Here is an 18529-nt window from a genome sequence, read left to right as displayed (position 1 = left end):
CAGTCCTCCTCCCGCTTTGGCTTTGGCCTTTTGTACCGGCCCCACGTGATCCGCCCGGCCGGCTCTTCCCTCCTGCCCCGCCCCGCCCTCCGGCCTTTCCCGGCTCTCGGCCCAGCTCTTCCCGCTCCTCGGCCGTCCCCCTCCCGCGCTGCCCCTTCCTCCCCCTCCCGCTCGCCTAGCTCTCGGGCTGTTCCCGCGCCCTCCCCCAGGCAGCCGTTCCCTCGCGACGCTTCCCCTCCCCCCGCGGCTGTTCCACCGCCTCGCCTCCCCTCCCCCCGGCCGGAGCTCACTGTCTCCAAGATGGCGGCCGTGTCAGTTTGGGGCATCTCCGCGGTCCGGCCCGGGGCCCCGCTTACCCGGCGCTCTTCTCCCCCGGTAAGTAGTCGAGGGGCCGCCCCCGGCCGCCCCCGGCCGTCAAGCCCGAGGCTGAGCCGCTCCGGGACCCGCCTCGCCGCTTCGCGGGGCCGGTGGCCGCTGCAGGCCCCGCCGCGGCCTGCGCCGCCTCCCGCTGCTCTGCGCCAGGCCTCGGGCTGGGGCGCCGCGGCCGCCCCCTCGCGCCCGGCCGGCGCCCGGCTCCCGGCTCCCCCACCCCGCGGCCCGCGCGCCGCCGCCGGCGGCCCGGGCCGGGCTCGGCCGGGGAGCGGGCAGCCGGGAGGGGGCGGCGGCGGTGGCCCAGGCCGCGAAGCCGCGGGCGGGCCGTGCAGGCGGTCGGCTCTCCCTCGGGGCGCGCCCACCGGCCTGGCTCCTGCGCCCGCCGCCCGGCCCGCCCGGCCCCTGCGCCCGCGCTCCCGGCGCTCGCGCTCGGCCCCTGCGGCCGCGCGGCGCGGGGTGACAGGCGGCCGTGTTGTGGTGCGGAGGGCGCACGTGCGGCGGCGTGTGCGCCGGGCTGTCAGCCCCAGCGCCGGGGGCGGCGGGCGCCTGTCAGCGCGGAGCCGCCAGGCCCGCCCGCGCCCCACCGCCCGGGACCGGCCTCCGGGCGGCCGCGGCTTCGGCGAAGCTGGGAGCGCAGATGTGCGGCTCTCAACTCTTTCACGTGATTTCATTGTTAACTTCGTCCTCGGGTTCCGTTCCCGTCCGGTGGGAGCCGCCGACTCCCCGTCGGCAAGCCGCGGGCTGGTGCCGTTACAAGTTTCTGAAGTTTCTCTCCCTTTAAAAATAGAGCGCGAAGAGGCGTTCGCGGGGAGGTGGGGGGGATGGAGGTCGGGGAAGGACTGCCGGAGGCGAGCTGCACTTTCTCTCCGGCCGCCGGGGTACTTTCCTGGAGTTAAAGCTCAGGTCTGCAGGCGCTTCGCTTGCTGAAGACCTGAAGACCCGTGCGCATCCCGGCCCGAGAGACCGCGGGTGACTGTCCTTCGTTCTCTCACCTGCGAGGTTAAGCAGCCAGGACGGGCCCAGCGTCTGCAACTCGGGCTGAAGCCTCTCATTTCATTGTAGCGTTAATGCCTCTGTAATGCACCCACTCCGAGTAATACCGTGATTTCTGTCCTCTCGAGACTCTCACCACGGTGAAGCTGAGTTCTTCCCTCGGGGGACTGCTTTTCAGTCAGCTAATTTAGAAAAGAAGTCTTGGCTCAGGTTTGCGTGTTTCCTTCAGCCTTTTCTTTCTTATCAGAGTAATACTATCAGTTTCTTCATATCTGTTAGTTTTCCTTTTGATTTTAGAGGCACTCGGAAGAACGATTACTGTGGGAGCCATTTTTCTAGGATGTTTATGTTGTAAGTGCTCCTCAGAGTACTCCTTGGAGTTCTAAAAAACATTTAGGTAAAGGTAAATTTATTTTTGGAAGCAAAGAAGTTATTAGATTCGGAATTCATTATTTTGGTGATTTTCAAAAAGATTTGTATCTGCCAGATTCTTTTGTCTGAAAGAATACTGACTTTGATCCTGGAGAGGCAACGTGTGTGTGTGTGTACATACATAGATGTGTGTGTGTATAAGTATACGTTGGTGTCTTATTCATTAATGTTCATTTCAGGACAGCAATCTTGAATCTTTACGAGGTCGTCTTCTCTTTAGACTACAGACAGGCAATACATTTTTCTCCTGTGCTGTACATTTGATATGTAGTGTGTACATTTGAAGCCAGTGATTCTGGGCCATTCTCATTTCTAGTTGCTATGTCTGTAGATTGGTTATGAACATTTTGACAGTTGTTGGACTCTCTCCAGTATATTGAATGTTACTAGGAGAAGCTTATCAGCATGTGATTCCTAAAATTTGAAGGAAATTGGAATTTAAAAAAATTCTTTGAACACTTTTCGCACTTGACTATTTTCAAAATGTTAATTTTGTTTCCACTTGGAATGTTGAAAGTAATATCATACTTAAAATGTGAACTTGGTTTGTGGAAATTGTATTTGTTTCTTTTACTATATGCAATAGTTAAAATTTTCTCAATGGTTTTCTGTCCATCTTATTGACTGTTTTCATCCAGTCTGAATGTCTGGAATTTTGAAAGATGAAAGTTTCACTCTTACTTTCATTGCAGGATTCTTTCTGCTAATCTAGATACTTGTTGAAGTGCTGAATAGTTTCTTGGAGAAAGATGTCAAGGAAGAGTTTCAATTCATAGACTGGTGAGCAGAGATTGTGGAGGGCAGAATAGCCAGCACCCCTCTGGTTAGTTGTGGCCTAAGGTCATTCACAGTGCATCTCGTCTTGTTTCCTCATTGTATCCTAATTTTTAATATTTTCTTCCTTTTCTTCGTTTTTCCAGTGGTTCACATACATGATCGTTTTGGAATGTTGATAGAAACATGATCAGACTCCTACAGGTGCTCAGTGAACACTGTTTGAGTGCTTTAAAGACTAGGATGTTTCAGTTCCAGTGTATTTATAAAACGGGCCTTGATAGGAAACTGACTTTGTTTTAATTGTTTTCCAGGCATAAGATGCACATTTTTCTGCTGGGAATGAGATGTTCTTGAGTTCTTACAACTTTATGAACAGACCCATGTGTGGTGCTATTGAGAAGTTTGAAGATATTTCAGATAACAGGTTGTTTTGGTTTCTAAAGTAAAAGTGGGGAGGCACTCTGTTTTGTGAAAGGAGGAAGGACTCAGGCCAGAAAACTTGTATGCTATGGTTAACTGGTTCCCAGCCTCCGGGAATGTTGTTTTCCATGGTGTAAAACTTATTCAGCATCAGGATAAGGGATAACGACTCTATGGATATACAGAATCCTTCACCATGGTAAAACTCGCCAACCCGCTGTATACGGAGTGGATTTTGGAGGCCATCAAAAAAGTGAAGAAGCAAAAACAGCGTCCTTCAGAAGAAAGGATATGCAATGCAGTGTCTTCATCCCATGGCTTGGATCGTAAAACTGTTTTAGAACAATTGGAGTTGAGTGTCAAAGATGGAACAATTTTGAAAGTCTCAAATAAAGGACTCAATTCCTATAAAGATCCTGATAATCCTGGGCGAATAGCACTTCCTAAACCTCGAAACCATGGAAAAGTGGATAATAAACAAAATGTAGACTGGAATAAACTGATCAAGCGGGCAGTCGAGGGCTTGGCAGAGTCTGGTGGCTCAACTTTGAAAAGCATTGAACGTTTTTTGAAAGGTCAGAAGGATGTGTCTGCATTGTTTGGAGGCGGTGCTGCCTCTGGCTTTCACCAGCAGTTACGATTGGCTATTAAACGCGCCGTTGGCCACGGCAGACTCCTTAAAGATGGACCTCTTTATCGGCTCAACACTAAAGCAACCAATGTGGATGGGAAAGAGAGTTGTGAGTCTCTTTCTTCTTTACCTCCAGTGTCACTCCTTCCACATGAAAAGGATAAGGTAAGAATGGCCTATGCATCAGTGTTCACAGAGCTGATGATACAGCATGCTACAAAGCCACATTTCTAGGAAGTTGAATAGAAGTTACCGTTGGTGTTTGGGGCCTTTTGTGGAATAATCACCTCCTGTTTTTTATTGGTGAATTCTAGGTGTGAGAACTCAGTAGATGCTAGTTGTTCTGATACTTTGACATATTTGATGACTAAGATTCAAAGTGTAGAGTATTGCTCTGCCTAAAAGAACATACCTAGATTAGAATTAAAAAGTAGCACACAACTTTAAACCTGTTACATAAAAGTTCTTATAATACTTTATTGCTGAAGTTGATGAGCAGCCAAATGCTGGAGACTTTAAGAACCTGTCTTCTTTCTTTTTTCCGTTTTGATGCCGATTACTAGACAGGAATGAGACCGATTATCCTGACCATAGTAGTGGCTAAGCAGATTTAGCAATTCTTATTTTTGCTCTTTGTATTCTAACTTTTGGTCATGCTTTATTTTTTGCATATGATGAAGTCCTAAACATTATTATTTACGACAGGTGTAACTGCATGCATCAGGAATACAGTAGCCTATGTTCCTAAAGTTCTGGGGAGTCCGGAGTCTTGATACTCAAATGGTATACTTTACTGTGCTGTGTGTTTTATGCCATTATTTTGTACCGTTGAAAGTATGTCTTCTTAACAGTCAATCTTGGCCCTTAAATAGATATTTGAGGATGAGGAGAGTTTTGTTAGCAGCTCCTTTGTACGTTGACCTGGTGTCTTAGCTGTGAATTTATTTCAGGTGTTCTGAATTGTGGTTCTGTGGGGAGTGGCTGTACTTTAAGTTGTTGCACACCTTACTGTACACCAGTAACATCATCGTCATTGCTTAAGATCGTGGAGGCTATTTCTAGGGTGTTAAGATTCTAAAGTTAACATTGAATGTATTTTAAAATATTTGAGATTTGATCTAAATTCATTGCAGTTAGTAACCCACCAGTAGATTTTTGTTTAAATAGCAACTGAAAATGAACAGGTTTTTTTTTTGGATGCAGGTTTTAGAGATCTATTTTAAGGTTCAGTTTTCCCTGTGAACTTTGAAATAGAAGCATTATCTTACTGTTACTACCCTTAAAATGATTCTGATGGAGTCATGGATTAATAGGCAATCCCATTCATAACATGGTTCATGCTCCGCGGCATGTGGCATCTTCCCAGACCAGGGCTTGAACCCGTGTCTGGGGAGGTCCCGCTAGGATTTTACTTTTGAAAGGGACTTTTAAGAACCATCTAATCCAGCAATCCTTATTTTGCAGCTGAGCCTGAGACTTTTGCATTAAAAAAATGTTTAATCCAGTAGAGATCTGCTGGTTTGCTTTGGTTAGGAACATCTCTTTGGTTTATATAACTTTAATATACAGTATTGTTAACCAAAGTAACTAAACTTGGAAAAATTGTGTTTCGTTGAGTAGACTTTTGTATATTTGTACTGGTCTGATTGGGAAACAAACTTATGATAGTATCTACAAAATTAGAGTTGATGAGATCCATTATATATTTTTGAATGGAGTCTTATTTTCAGTGGTTAAGTTTTGTGCATGACTTTCCCCAAAGATATGAAAAGCTCACATTAAAAATAATAATACAGTAAACTTTAGGGCAAGGAATTATTCCTCCTATGAACAGATTACGTTTGTTCCTTTTGTTGTATTTAACTACTTTCCTCTTTTTTTAAAAAAAACAAAACTGTCCAATCATTCCCCATTTGGAATTGATTGATTTGCTGTTATGAAAACCTAGATATTCTTTAAAAAAATTATCCAGATTATATTTGACAGGGGTGGAGAAAGGAAAGTGTAGGCTAGAAGTAGTTTCACTTTTAGGGCATTAATTAATTCAGCAAATAGTTACTGAGCACTTACTGTGGGCCAGGCGCTCTGCTTGGAGCTGTGGTGGCCTTACCTGCTCTGGAGTGCATGTGTACCTACTGGTCTGCTCAGCTGTGGGTGAGAGATGAAGTTCAGGGACTATGGAGCAGCCTGAGTACATTCTTCTTTTTTCTATACGGTTCTAACTTTTATTGTGATTATTAACCTTTGGAAGGAACTGTACATTAACTTTTCAGCCACTGAGTGGTTTTTGTTTTGCTGTTTTTGGTGAGATAGCTGTACAGAAATATTTTTAAGAGTTTTTGTGAAGACACTTGAACTTAAGTGTGTTTTCACTTGAGGGAGAATCTGGAGATACTGTGATTTAAAAGTTTTATCCATGTTATAAGGGAGATTTGCTGTACTAACTTTAGGTTGTTGTAGTTTATGGTGAGTTTATTTAACTTAATGATGTATTTATACTATATGCCAGACGTTACTTTACAGCCAGGCATATATTAACTCGTTTAATCCTCAGATAACTCAATGAGATAGGTACTGTTGTTTTACAGATGGAGAAACTGAGGCATAAAAGAGGTTCAGTAACTTGTCCGAGTCACAAAGGTATTAGGTGACAGAGCTAGGTTTTGGACTTGGGCATTCTGGCTCCAGAGTCTTTGTGACAGCGATACCTACTGCCTCTTGGGAGTTGTTGGGTATAATGCCTGTCACCGCATTCAAGTACACAATTGTAAATGTTCTTGGTGTTAACTTCAAGGCACATTCTCTGATTGTAAAAGGACATGTCCCGCCCCCCCACCGTTCCCATTTCACTGACTGCGTCCCTTTTTTCTCTTTCTGTCATAGAATGAATTCTAAAATTTACTTTGAACCAGCACTAAGAACGTATCAGAAACCAGAGATTATGAATAATCTAGTTTTGTATACCTGAGGTCCATAAATTAAAAAAACAGTTTGGTCTGCATGACTTTTTTTTTTTCTTAAAGATATTTTCTGTGTTTCATTTTCCTTTCAGATGTCACTGAAGTCTTCTGATTTGTAGTTTGGGATTGGTTGCATGGCTGTAATAGAGTGCTTTCATTTGGGACAAAATGTTGCTTTCCCTTGAATTATGGGATATGGGTGAGGGTGATAGTGTGTAACTAGCTTAAATAACAACGTCCTCCTTGCAAATTTCTCTTTTTTTTGAAATACAGATATTACTGTAAGATAATTTGTTCATTTACTTCATTTATTCATTATTTATTCAGGCATTTAGGCATCTACCATGAACAGTGCATTTAGGGTTTAGGTCCTGTTGGGGATTAAGGCATAGAAATGTGAAATAACTTCTTTGCAACGTTTGTTTAGCTTATGAAATATAACTTAGTTTTTTGCATTCACTATTTTTTTTTTTTTTTTTGGTAACAATTAGGTATTGTGAATCTCTGAGAAAGAATGAGATGTTTCTTGGGTGAGGCTAATTATTATTTGAGATTCTAATGGTCCATTAAAAGAATTACTTTGGACACTGAGTCTCCATTTCCCTTTCAGGAGTAATTTTCACCTTCATTTCAAATTTCTGGGTTCATTTTACACAAAGAATAATTTACTTGAATATCTAAAGCTTATGTTCCATATTACTAGTACAGAAAACTATACGCTTATGGTAATCAGCCACATCAGGAAAGTGTTGTTAGTCTGTGGAGTATTGTGGAACAGAATTATATTTTGCTGAAGCATTCCACTTGGGAAAGGAAGAGAAGATATTGTCAACTAATGTTATTGTTTAGCTTATTACCCATTAGGTTATTAATGTTATTATTTAGGTGACTTGGAGCAGAAAGATCAAATGATAAATACTAGCCTTCTAATATAAGTTATATCACAATTCAGTAAACTCTTAGTGCAGTCCAGATTATTTTGTGTTACTGGAACTTGGCATTTTAAATTCATAGAATAAAAGGGGCATTGACAGGAACTTTGGTATTTGATGTAGAGTTGCTGATTAGAATGGAAATATGTTTTCAGGTTACGAGAGTTAAGAATGATAGTTTTGATTTAGCTATTTGGAAATGGCCTTTATTGTAAAATTGTTTCACATGTTATGTGTTAGAACAGTGATATGATAAAATTGTTTATAAATGTAAGCTTGGTAATGTTGTTTTCAGATATTTTGTTGCTATCATACTTTTTAGTAATTGTCTATGCTATTAAATTCAGGGGTGTGTTAACTGCCTGGCAGAATGATTGTCTATTTAAAAAAAAAAAAAACACAGGCACACCAAAAAACTGCAAAGCAAAGGTGCTACAGAAAAGTTGAGAAGAGATACATTAGTAGTAAAAAGTGGAAGAAGTTCTCAATTTAAAAATCCTTATGAGAGCATGCAAGGAAGTGTATTTCATAGTAAAATTATTGGGAAACTTTTTAAGTTCCAAGTTTTAATTCTTACATCATGGGGGAGGGAATGGAGGATAATGCCAACTGTATCAGTCTTTAAGTGAAGAAGGATTATTTTAGTGAAAATTGTCCTAACCTCATGTAGTTGACTTTATTTTTCAAGTAATGGCAAGGATACAGCGACATGAATATTGTAGATTTTGTAATGTCACCGAGTTTGCAACTGATTGATCTCAGTAGTTATATTTTCTTACATTATAATTAATTACATTAATTATAATTACAGTAATTGTACATTTCTTACATCATTGTTTGTACCATTTTTTGGTGACTCTTAAATATCCTGGGTCCTGAGGAGAAACTGGCTAGAAATAAAAATTTGTTACTAACAAGTCATTGAGGTGGATTAAATATAAACGTGGTTAATATAAACTGACTTCGTCTCAGCAGACTTGTTCTATTTAAAAAAAAAAAACAAATTTAAAAATAACTCAGGCAGAGATATGTTTGTAATGCAATATTTATTTAAATACAATCAATTGTACAGATATTTTAAAAAATTTTATTTTTGGCTGTGTTGGGTTTTCATTGCTGTGTGCAGGCTCTAGTTGCGGCGAGCGGGGGCTACTCTTCGTTGTGGTGTGCAGGCTTCTCATTACGGTGGCTTCTCTTGTTGCAGGGCACAGGCTCTAGGCACGCAGGCTTCAGTAGTTGTGGTGCATGGGCTTAGTTGCTCCGCGGCATGTGGGATCTTCCTGGACCAGGGCTCGAACCCATGTCCCCTGTATTGGCAGGCGGATTCTTAACCACTGCGCCACCAGGGAAGTCCCTGTACAGATACTTTTCTGGTCTTCTAGTTAGCCTTTGAGCTATGTGTGCTTTGGTAGTTTTCAGTCCATGACACACCCTGAAAGAAAACTTGAGCTACTAAAGCAACCTTTGATTTAGCCATTGCTGATCAAACTTCTGTACCCAGCCAGTGCATACAACCTAAACATTTTTCTTAGAGTTACAGTTGCTAACACTTTACTCTTTCTTGGGCTAACTTCTTGTAAATTGATGAAATAAATGGAAGAAATTAACGAAGACATCAGATAGTACTACAAATTGCTTCTAACCTCTTTCTTTATCCTGTATCAGGAGGCCAAGGGAATGTAAGCAGTTGCTTGTAGAAACCTATTAATAGCTAACATTTGTTAAGGCCTAACAGTGTGTTGGGCACTGTTCTGAGTACTTTCTTATTGAAGTCTCAAAAGAACTTTACATGGTTAAGTTTTATAGGCATGATATATTTATATAATAGCTATTTAATAATACAAGTTTTTATTATGGCTTCTTATAAAATGCCAAATGGAAAATAAATGTATGCAAAATACATTATTTTCTTATTCTGCTGCCTGTTTTTTATTCAGTTCATTCGGACACATGGGCCAGCACTTTTTTACATTGTACTTAACTGTTAATACTATGAAAGCAAATAGATAACAGGAACTGTGCGATGAATCTGGGGAAAGAAATATTGTATCATTCCAGGTTTCTTGAGGTTGTAAGAATCTCCTTCACAGATATTTCTTCCCTTTCTATTTAGAATACTGGATAAAGTATATTTACACTGACATGTTTCTTAGATATGTGAGAGGACTGAATCTGGGTGCCAAGTTTGCTGGTTAAACTAGAGTTAAAAATGTTGTTTCTAGTGAACTGGGAAATGTTTTTTAAAATTATAATACTGAATACTTTTCATGCTCTGATTTGAAATTTTTTAAAGAACCAAGTAAATGTTACATGTAGGGATTAATTAAGAGCCTCAGTCTGGTAAAGTTGTTTACCAGTTGGCTACTCAGGGGTGGAGTCAGTTCATAAAGAATCTGCAGCAGATGAATTAAGCCAGTAGCCACTTCACCCTTCTGCTTTTCCCAGCTGGAGTAGGATTAGGACTCATTCAGCTGCAGCTGGTTCCCAGGAAAATCTAGGCTGTTTCTTCTGGTTTTCTCCTTTTGACAGGAAAGTCAAAGTTCCCAACAGATGGCTTTCATCAGCACTGTACATAACTCTGTAAATTCAAGTCAAAAGAATTACTTTCAACTTTATTAAGGGACAGGTGAAGAAACAGTTCGTAGTATGGCCCTATTTGGTTTAGGGTTGAAATTAAGCATAGAGATTATAGGAGTGTAGCATTTAGATTTGCAGAATGCCATTCTGGGTCAAAATAGTTTTTAACTGCTAGCAATTAAAGAAAAAGACCTGCTAAGAAAAAATAAGTCTGGCTGTAGTGTTGAGTAAGGTATATTTTTTGATTACAGTATATTTTATATATTTATGTTTTATATATTTTATGTTAATATTTTATATTCAAGTGTACATTTTTATTAAGGTATGTAATTTTTATTTTGGATTATTCTTACAAAGCATAGTTACATTCTTAGAAAAAATAAAGGGTAGAATCATCTCCATTTTGTAGAACTTGTAGCCAGTAGCAATCTTGGATAAAAATGATTCTCATCTTATTTCACAAATAGAGAAACTGAGGGTCAGAGAGATTTGAGTGTCTTGCTTAATGCCCCACAGGAAGTTAATTGCGTCTGGGAGAAGTGGTCGGGCCCTTCTCGGTTCTGTGCTTTTTTCGTTAGGCTGTAGTACTGTCTTACAGTTTTAGAGAGCAACGAGTATAAAATAACATTGTTAGAAATCTCTTCCTTAATGGAAACCATAGGATGAACCCTGGTGTAGAGAATTTTGGTGGTTTTTGTAAACCACAAATATGTAAATCTGCTTGTTTCGGTGTTTGAAGACTCCAGAAAGTCGAAACAGTTTTTTGTTTTGTTTTGTTTTTGGAAAAGACTGCTTTCTTATGACCCAAACTAGAGGAATTAGAAAGTTTTCTTCTGTTTTAGCTAAATATTAGGAGAACATGTTAAACTACCCTAATGCTGGGAGATGAAGTACTCCTTGAGTTTTGAAAAAAATGTCCACTTCCAGTTAAGTCTAATTTTCAGAACGTCTGCAACTCACGATGTCCGCATGATTTGGGTAATTGGTTTGAACTTAAAATATTTAAGACGGAGATAGAAAGGTACAAGCCTTTCTATTAATTAATGAAGTAATTCTCATTAAAGGCATTAAATATGGGTGGCCTAGGAGTGTACAGTTCATCACTCATTGTTATGTATACATAGTATCTTGGTTCTGGGTGAGTTTGTTAATACCAGTAAACAAACCTTACAGGGAAGGCAACAGGCAACAGGTCATGTTTGTCTTTTTTGGTCTTTATGACTAACCGTTCATCTCTGCATTACTTTTAACTTTTACTTTGTTGTAAAACTTAGCAAATAGACTAGGAAGTGGCAAATAAAGGTTAAGATTGGGGACAGTTATAAAATAATTGGATAGAGTAGTATGGCACTATTTGGTTTAGGGTTAAATTAAGCATAGAGATTATAGGAGTGTAGCATTTAGATTTGCAGTAGGTGGTTTTAAGATTATTGGTAAAACTTGTTAAGGAGAAAGTGACTGCTGTAGAAAGACAATCAGGCAGACTAAAAAACTTAAAACCTTTGTATATGTGAAAGAAGACAGCTGATTCCTTTACCTTTTGTGCAGAAGAGGTAGAGTCCATGTACGTGAGATTATTATCGTGCTTTCACTGTAGGCTGCCTTTTCCTCCAGGGAGTTGTGAACTGTAGTTGACCTAGAGAGCTGTTGTTCAGTGTTGGTTTTCAGTTCTTTCTGCTTAGTACAGTGCAGGTTTGTCTTTTTTCTTAGTCATTGGCTACAGCGAAGCATTTAACTCCTGAGTTTTCTAGAACCTATAACAGAACTCTTGGAAACATTACATTTTTGGGTGTGTGTTGAGTATGATGCTGTGTTTTAATAGTTTCCTAACTTTTCTATTCAGGACATCTTTAAATATCTGACGTAGGGTTTAGATCCTCTTTCACCATTTTCCTGCTTTAGTTATTTCATTTCTTCTCATGCCAGTCTGTTTTCCTTTAATTCTCTAACATAAAGCTAAAGTCCTGTTCTTTCTAAAGCAGTGGTTCTCGACGCTAAATCCACTTTAGAATTACCTGAGGAGCCTTAAAAAATAACCACCAAGCCAATTAGACTCCAACAGTGGGGCCCAGATTTCAGTTTGTTTATTTGTTTGTTTGTTGAAGTCTCCATGTGCATCTGATATGCAGCTAGGGTTGAGAACCCCTGCTCTAGCGCTTCGAACCAACATGTCCTGTGGTGGGAACTGGCTGAGGGAGTCAGGGGACAGAATTGCCTAGGGATTGAAATTCAGATACAGGAAACAGCACATTTCACACCTACTCTCATGAACGCACTTTGAACCCAGGACAGGGTACCTCTGGAAACCTGAATTTTGTTCTACTCCGTGACCATAACTGCCTTAATTTTCCACTTTTCTCTTTTCACTCTTGCTGCACCTGCTCTTTTATCTCATCAAGGTTTCCCATAGGGAATGTAGTTCAAAGAAGGTTCCCTGTGTGATTCTGATGCCCCTCCTATCCCCCCATGAATGCTTTTCTTCTAATTGTGTGGCCTTACGGTTTATCATTGCAGTTACTCACTTTACTCCTGCATCTAATTGGCAAACCCCAACCTTGAAATTAAGCCAACCATCCTCTCCCTGCTCCTCTGTGAGACTCGATCATTTTGAAGAAAATGGCACAAACCCACTGGTAGGTTGCCACTTGCAAGTTTGTGGCCTCAAATCTCAGCTCTGTCTTCTGCTTGGGGATGTACGTCTGTGTCTGTAGTCTGTTTTCTCTGCAGCAGTTCAATATTCCCTCCAACCCTTTTGCCTCTCTCATTTTCAGCAGATACTCCTGTATTCTGCTTCATAGAGAGAAGAGAATCTTTCTGACCATATGAGCTCATCCAGCTTTACCCTTCCCACGCTACCCTAAATACATTTGTACTTACTTTTACCCCCTTTAATACCCCTTCAGAGGACGTGAAAGAAGCATCTAGAGGTAATATCTCTGTTTATGTGCAGGATCCTTTTCTTTCCTGCCTTAGGAACCTTGCTCCATCAAGTGTTCCAGTCTTTTCGCTCTTTGCCCCTTAGCATAGAGAAGTCTCTCCCATCAAGTCAGAATAGAAGCAACACTGCTCCAGATTCTTCTCTCCATCTATACCCTGTCTCCTTCCCTTCGTTTTGAAACTTCTTGGAAAAAAGTCTACAGTTGTTCCAGATCTGTTGCAATCTGGCCTTTGGCCCTAACACCGTCTGAAACAGCTCTTGTGGACAGTTTTCAGTCTTTATCTTACCTGACCTCTCAGCAGCACTTAGCATTTGTTTACTCTTCTCTCTTCCCTTGACCTCTGGGATGATTCTTTCCTAGGTCTTCCCCCACTCCTCCCATCTTTCTGGTGATTCATTTTCAGTTTACTGACTTTTTATCTTTTGCCTGTAGCTTACATGTTGGATTCCCTAAGGTTCTGTTCTTTGTCTACTTATTGTGTTAACCTTCCTGAGTTATCTCCAGATGTACCTTCTCTATACTGATGACTCTAAATTCATATCTTAAACCAAATCTCTCTTTTGAGCTCTGGACTTATATATCTCACTGTGTAGTGTAGTGTCTTATCTCAGGCACTTCAAATTCATGATGACCCAGAAGGAGTTTATCACCCTCCTTCAGCTTGCTCTTTTGATTTTTTACTGTGGTGAGAGGCATTGCCATTGACTCTGATTCCTAAAACAGGAACTTCGGTGCCATCTTCTACGCCTCGCTTGCTCCTCTTTTGGATTCAGTTCTAGTCCATCCCCAGTCTTTTCTGCTGCTTTAACATCTCTATTAATGAGCCCTTTCTCCATTCTAGCTGCTACTCTCTTGGTGCAGGTCCTCATTGTTTCTCTCCTGACTTAGTGTAGTAGCTTCCTCACTGGTTTTCCTTCCTCCAGTATCATCTCCTTCTGGTTCACATTATTGCCAAGAATGATCTTATCAAGAAGCAGTTAAGAACACAGGCTCAAGAACCAGACCATCCAGGTTTGCATCCCATGTTGGTACTACTTGCCTTATGACCTTGGGTAATTTGCTTAATCTTTCTTTGCCACATTTCTTTTTATAGAATGGGGATAATACAGTACCTCTCTCATAATGAAGTAGTGAAGATTTAACGGGTTAATGTAATGTACATCAGTGTTGTCTAATAGAGCTTTGTACGATGGTGGAATGTTTTATACCTGTACTCAAAGCAGTAGCCACTAGCCATATGTGGCTCTTGAGCTCATGAAGGATGGCTGGTTGACTGTAGAACTTAAATTAAAATTTTATTTAATTGTAACTTAAGTGAAATAGCCACATATGACTAGCAGCTATTGCATTGAGCTACACGTAAGTCTAGTGCTCTGTAAATGTTACGTATTACCATCTTTCTAAAATAAACTCTGCTTAAGATCCTTCAGTGCCAAATTCTGTGGCATCATATATATGATTTTTAACCCCCTACTTTACCTCCCATGTTGCTCCAAATTGTCTACTGCTACTGCTTCATGTGCCCTCTGTGTTTCACTATACGAGTGATTCTCAAAGTGTGGTCCTAGGACCAGAAGTAGCAGTAATGTCACTGGAAAACTTGTTTGAACTGCATATTTTTGGGCCATATTCCATGCCTACTGAATCACAAACTGGGGGTGGGGTCCAGCAATTTGTATGTTAATAAGCCCCCCATTGATTCTGATGCGTGCTGAGGTTTGCACATTCCAAACTACTTGGAGTTCCTCAGGTCTACCTTGTTTTCTCTTGCTCCTTTGTTTTCGTCCCATCTGGAATCCTTTCTCTCTTCTTTACCAGTTAGCTCTTATTTCACCTTGAAGACTTAGCCTAGGCATATCCTTTATTTCTTCCTTGTCACCCATCCTGCTTCCAGGCTGACTTAGAGAGCTCTCTTCAAGCCCCTGATATCCTGAACACCCCTCCTTCATAGCCCATTTTACACTGTATTGATAGTGAACTTAGGATCTGGTTTTTCATCTTTATACCCTGTCTATCTAACGCAGTGTCTGGTGCTTTGCAAGTATTTATGGAACATCTTCCAGGTGCCAGCACAGTGATTAGGTCCTGAGTGAAGAAGATACAGTCCTGTAATTAACACACACAGTGATAAGTGCTCTGATGGGCTGAAACAGAGTGCTGTGGAAACCCAGAAGAGCGGGTGGGGAAAGTTAGGGAAGCCTTCTCAGAGGAAGTCACATGTGAGAGGTTAGAAAATGGGGAAGCAGATGGGTGGGGTGGGAAAGAGAGTGGTTCCTGCAGAAGGAACAGCGTGTACAAAGACCTAGAAGCAAAACATTGTGGGCCCATAATAAATGTTTAATTGAATATGAATAAAAAAGTCACATGTTTAACTTCTAGGTTTTGGTTTTGAAGTCGCTACTCTCCCTAGTAAACTTTAGTTAGCATTTTATGTTTCTGCATTTTATAAGCAGCTTTGGTATTTGATATCATGCTTTCTTTGAGCTGATGATTAAAGGTATGATAGGGTAACCTCCAAGCCAGCAGGATACATTTATCTTTTTTCTTTCTTCCTTTCTGTTTTTTTTTTTTTTTTTTACCTTTTTATGGTAGAAGAAAGAATTTATCTGAAGAATTATCCTTCAGGGTGAGTAACACATCGGTGGTAGCAGAGGTAAACAGCATTCCTTTCACTGCATAAGAATAGGCCAAGATTTTAAGCAGGCAACTTCAAATTTAGGGCATTGACAAAGCATATCATGAGGAGGGCTGAAAGGCAGCCAGCATGACAGTCACCACTGGTCACTTCTGTAGCCCCGCTCTGTGTTGGCCCTTTTTGCCCTTGTTGCTGCCATCCTTGGCTTCTTGTTGCTCTCATTTACCCTCCATTGTAAGCGCATCAAGGCCTTGGTTAATGTGCTATGTAAGCTCCCTTTTTCATAGCTGTTGAATACCCACTTTATCTATGTACGTTTTAGTAAAATCTCACCTTTTACTCTCTCTGAATGTTCTACAGGTGGGTTGACTCCATCATCTACTAACTGTGAAGAAAGTTAAAAATACACGATTTTGTTTCTGATAACTTCAGCTACGCGGAGAACTCAACTTCAGCCAAGAAAGCTAGAGAAGGGGAAAGGGAAATAGTCTTTTCCCCCCAAACTTTGTATGAGTGGTAATAACATACTCTGAAGTGTTGCACAGATTAAAAAGAATTTTGCTTTCATACATATTATTTTTGACATAGTACTTGTAGTAAGGTAGGCAGTCCAAGTGCTATGGTGGCCAGGTTTTGCTTATGCAGAATTGTATGGTTGGTTAAGGGAATAAATAGAACTAGAACCAGGTCCCTTTCAAGCCCAGTACTCTTTCAGCCACATTAGGCTGCCTCTTGTTCATGAAAATGACAAGCATTAAAAAAAGTGGGTACTTCTTCAGCATTTATTACATACATCTGTTAAACCACTTATCAAGTCATACATGTTATTAATCCTGTATCCAGGTCTTGACAGATTGTAATATGCTCAGAAAATGTTTGTTGAATGGAAACTGTCAGGTTTAAACTGGAAAGGGGAATGATAGAAATTAGGTTGATTAAAAAATTTTTTTTAAATATTAAGTCTCCTAGTAAACTTAGAAGCTGAACCATTTATCCTCTCAAAATAATATAGATTGAAAGGAGAGAGAGTTCAGACGTTTTCTGCAAATGCTTGACACCTCAGCTGAAAAGTACCATTTGCCACTTCCTTTGGGGTAATATTTGTTCTCTGTTACCCCTGTAGTATTTTTAAAAGTGTAAACAATGGTGTTTTCCCAATAGGTAATACATTCACGGGTACATAACATTTCAAACGTACGGAAGAGTATCCCTCGAGAAGTGTTCTTCTGACTCTGGTTCCCTAGCCGACCGGTTCCCTTCCTGGGCAGCGGTCAGTGGCTTTCGTTTCTTTTTTACCTTCCAAGGAGATTCTGTGTGTATGTAAGCAGTCACTTTATATATACATTTTTTTCCTCACAGTTGGTAGCATATCTTAACATACTGTTGTTCACCCTCCTTTTTTCCATCTCTACTTAAGGACATATCTTAAGTGTGTTCCACATCAATACGTAAAGTTTGGTGGTATTCCTTTATGTGGGTGTGCCATAATTTATATAACCAGTCCCTTGCTGATGGACATTTGTTTCCAATTTTTTGTGACTACAAATAGCACTCAATAACCTCCTTTGTGCATTATTTTACTTACAGATTCCTAGAAGTGGAATAATTGGGCAAAGAGTGTGTCTTGGTAATTTTGATATTTCTCAATTTCTCTCCATAGAGATTCACCCACAGTGTATCAGAATAGTTGTTTCCCTACACCCTTGGCAACACAGTTTATCAAACCTTTTGATCTTTGGCAGTCTGATAAATGAATAATCATTATCCATTTTTGACTCTATGCTTTTGCTTTCATTGGAGTTAGCTCTTCCGACCTAGTGACCAGAGACAACCTCTGATCTGTATTTCTACTGTTAGACTGTCTTAAGCCTGATTACTTGAAAATGTACAATTTTTGGGGTCATCGTAAATTTTTTTTAACTGCTGCTTTGTTGCTTTAAGAAGTATCTAGGTCTTTTTGCTGGACCTCCCTTGTGAGCAGCAGCTTATAGTGATAGGTTTCTGTCACGTAGAGTCAGCTCCCACAACACCCCCAAGTAGAAATCTTAGCCTGTCGCTTTTCTACTGATGGCAAGGAGCAGATGATTTAGTATGACCTTCTTTGTCAATCTTTTTAAGTGCTTGTATTTGAAAACTTATATAATTTTGAATAAATATTATATGCTTGATGTTACATTTAGGTCATAACAACATTTTAAGGAAGACTGTCTATTTTATAGAAGAAACAAAGGCTCATAGAGGTCTAGTGATATGCCCAAGGTTGTATAGTTATAGTATACGTGCCAGAATGTAGAGGCTAGTGGAGTGTCAAAAGAAAAAAGCACTGTGAATTCAGAGTTGAGATAAACTGAAACTCTGGTAAATTGGTGCAGTGGTTTAAAGTATTCCTGAATTATTACAACATTATTTCTGATTAGTTTAGGGCTTATATTTAAGAATACATTATCTTGACCTCATCAATTACTTGTTGTTTGATCTTTAAATTACTTTGCCCTCCATGAGCTTCAGTTCCTTTTCTGTAGGAGAGAAGTAACCACCCAATGCATGCAGCAGCTGCCTACTAAGGATTGTTTTAAGCCTGAGCAGGTCATGGCTCCAGGGATTTTTTTTTTTTTTTTTGCCTTCACTTTCAAAAATAAACAGCAGGATATAGTGCTGATTTTCCTCTCCTTTCTCCGGTAAAACACCAAACACCAAACCAAACAAATCAATTTATTAAACCACAAAATCTTGCCATCATACTTTAAAGACTGAAGTTTTCATGAACACATGTCAATTTTAACAGGACATAGAAGCAGACATATAAATAGCTTAAAAAGCATTTTTCACATATCTGTAATCCATTTAAGTTAGGATGGATG

The 18529-nt window shown here is 40.4% G+C and overlaps 1 protein-coding gene across 1 annotated transcript in view; it reads left to right on the top strand.

Moving 5' to 3' along the window:
- Positions 1 to 293: 293 nt before the first annotated feature.
- Positions 294 to 18529, top strand: part of KAT6A (lysine acetyltransferase 6A) — a 108866-nt gene continuing 90630 nt past the window's right edge. The window contains exons 1-2 of the mRNA XM_030834130.2: positions 294 to 375; positions 2886 to 3790. Of these exons, the coding sequence (XP_030689990.2) occupies positions 3191 to 3790 (600 nt within the window). The 5' untranslated portion in view covers positions 294 to 375; positions 2886 to 3190. The remainder of the gene's footprint in view (positions 376 to 2885; positions 3791 to 18529) is intronic.

This window comes from Globicephala melas, chromosome 21 (assembly GCF_963455315.2).
Source record: "Globicephala melas chromosome 21, mGloMel1.2, whole genome shotgun sequence".
In the NCBI taxonomy this organism is placed as follows: Eukaryota; Metazoa; Chordata; class Mammalia; order Artiodactyla; family Delphinidae; genus Globicephala; species Globicephala melas.
Note: the sequence above shows the minus strand (reverse complement) of the source record. Positions and strands in the feature narration are given on the sequence as shown.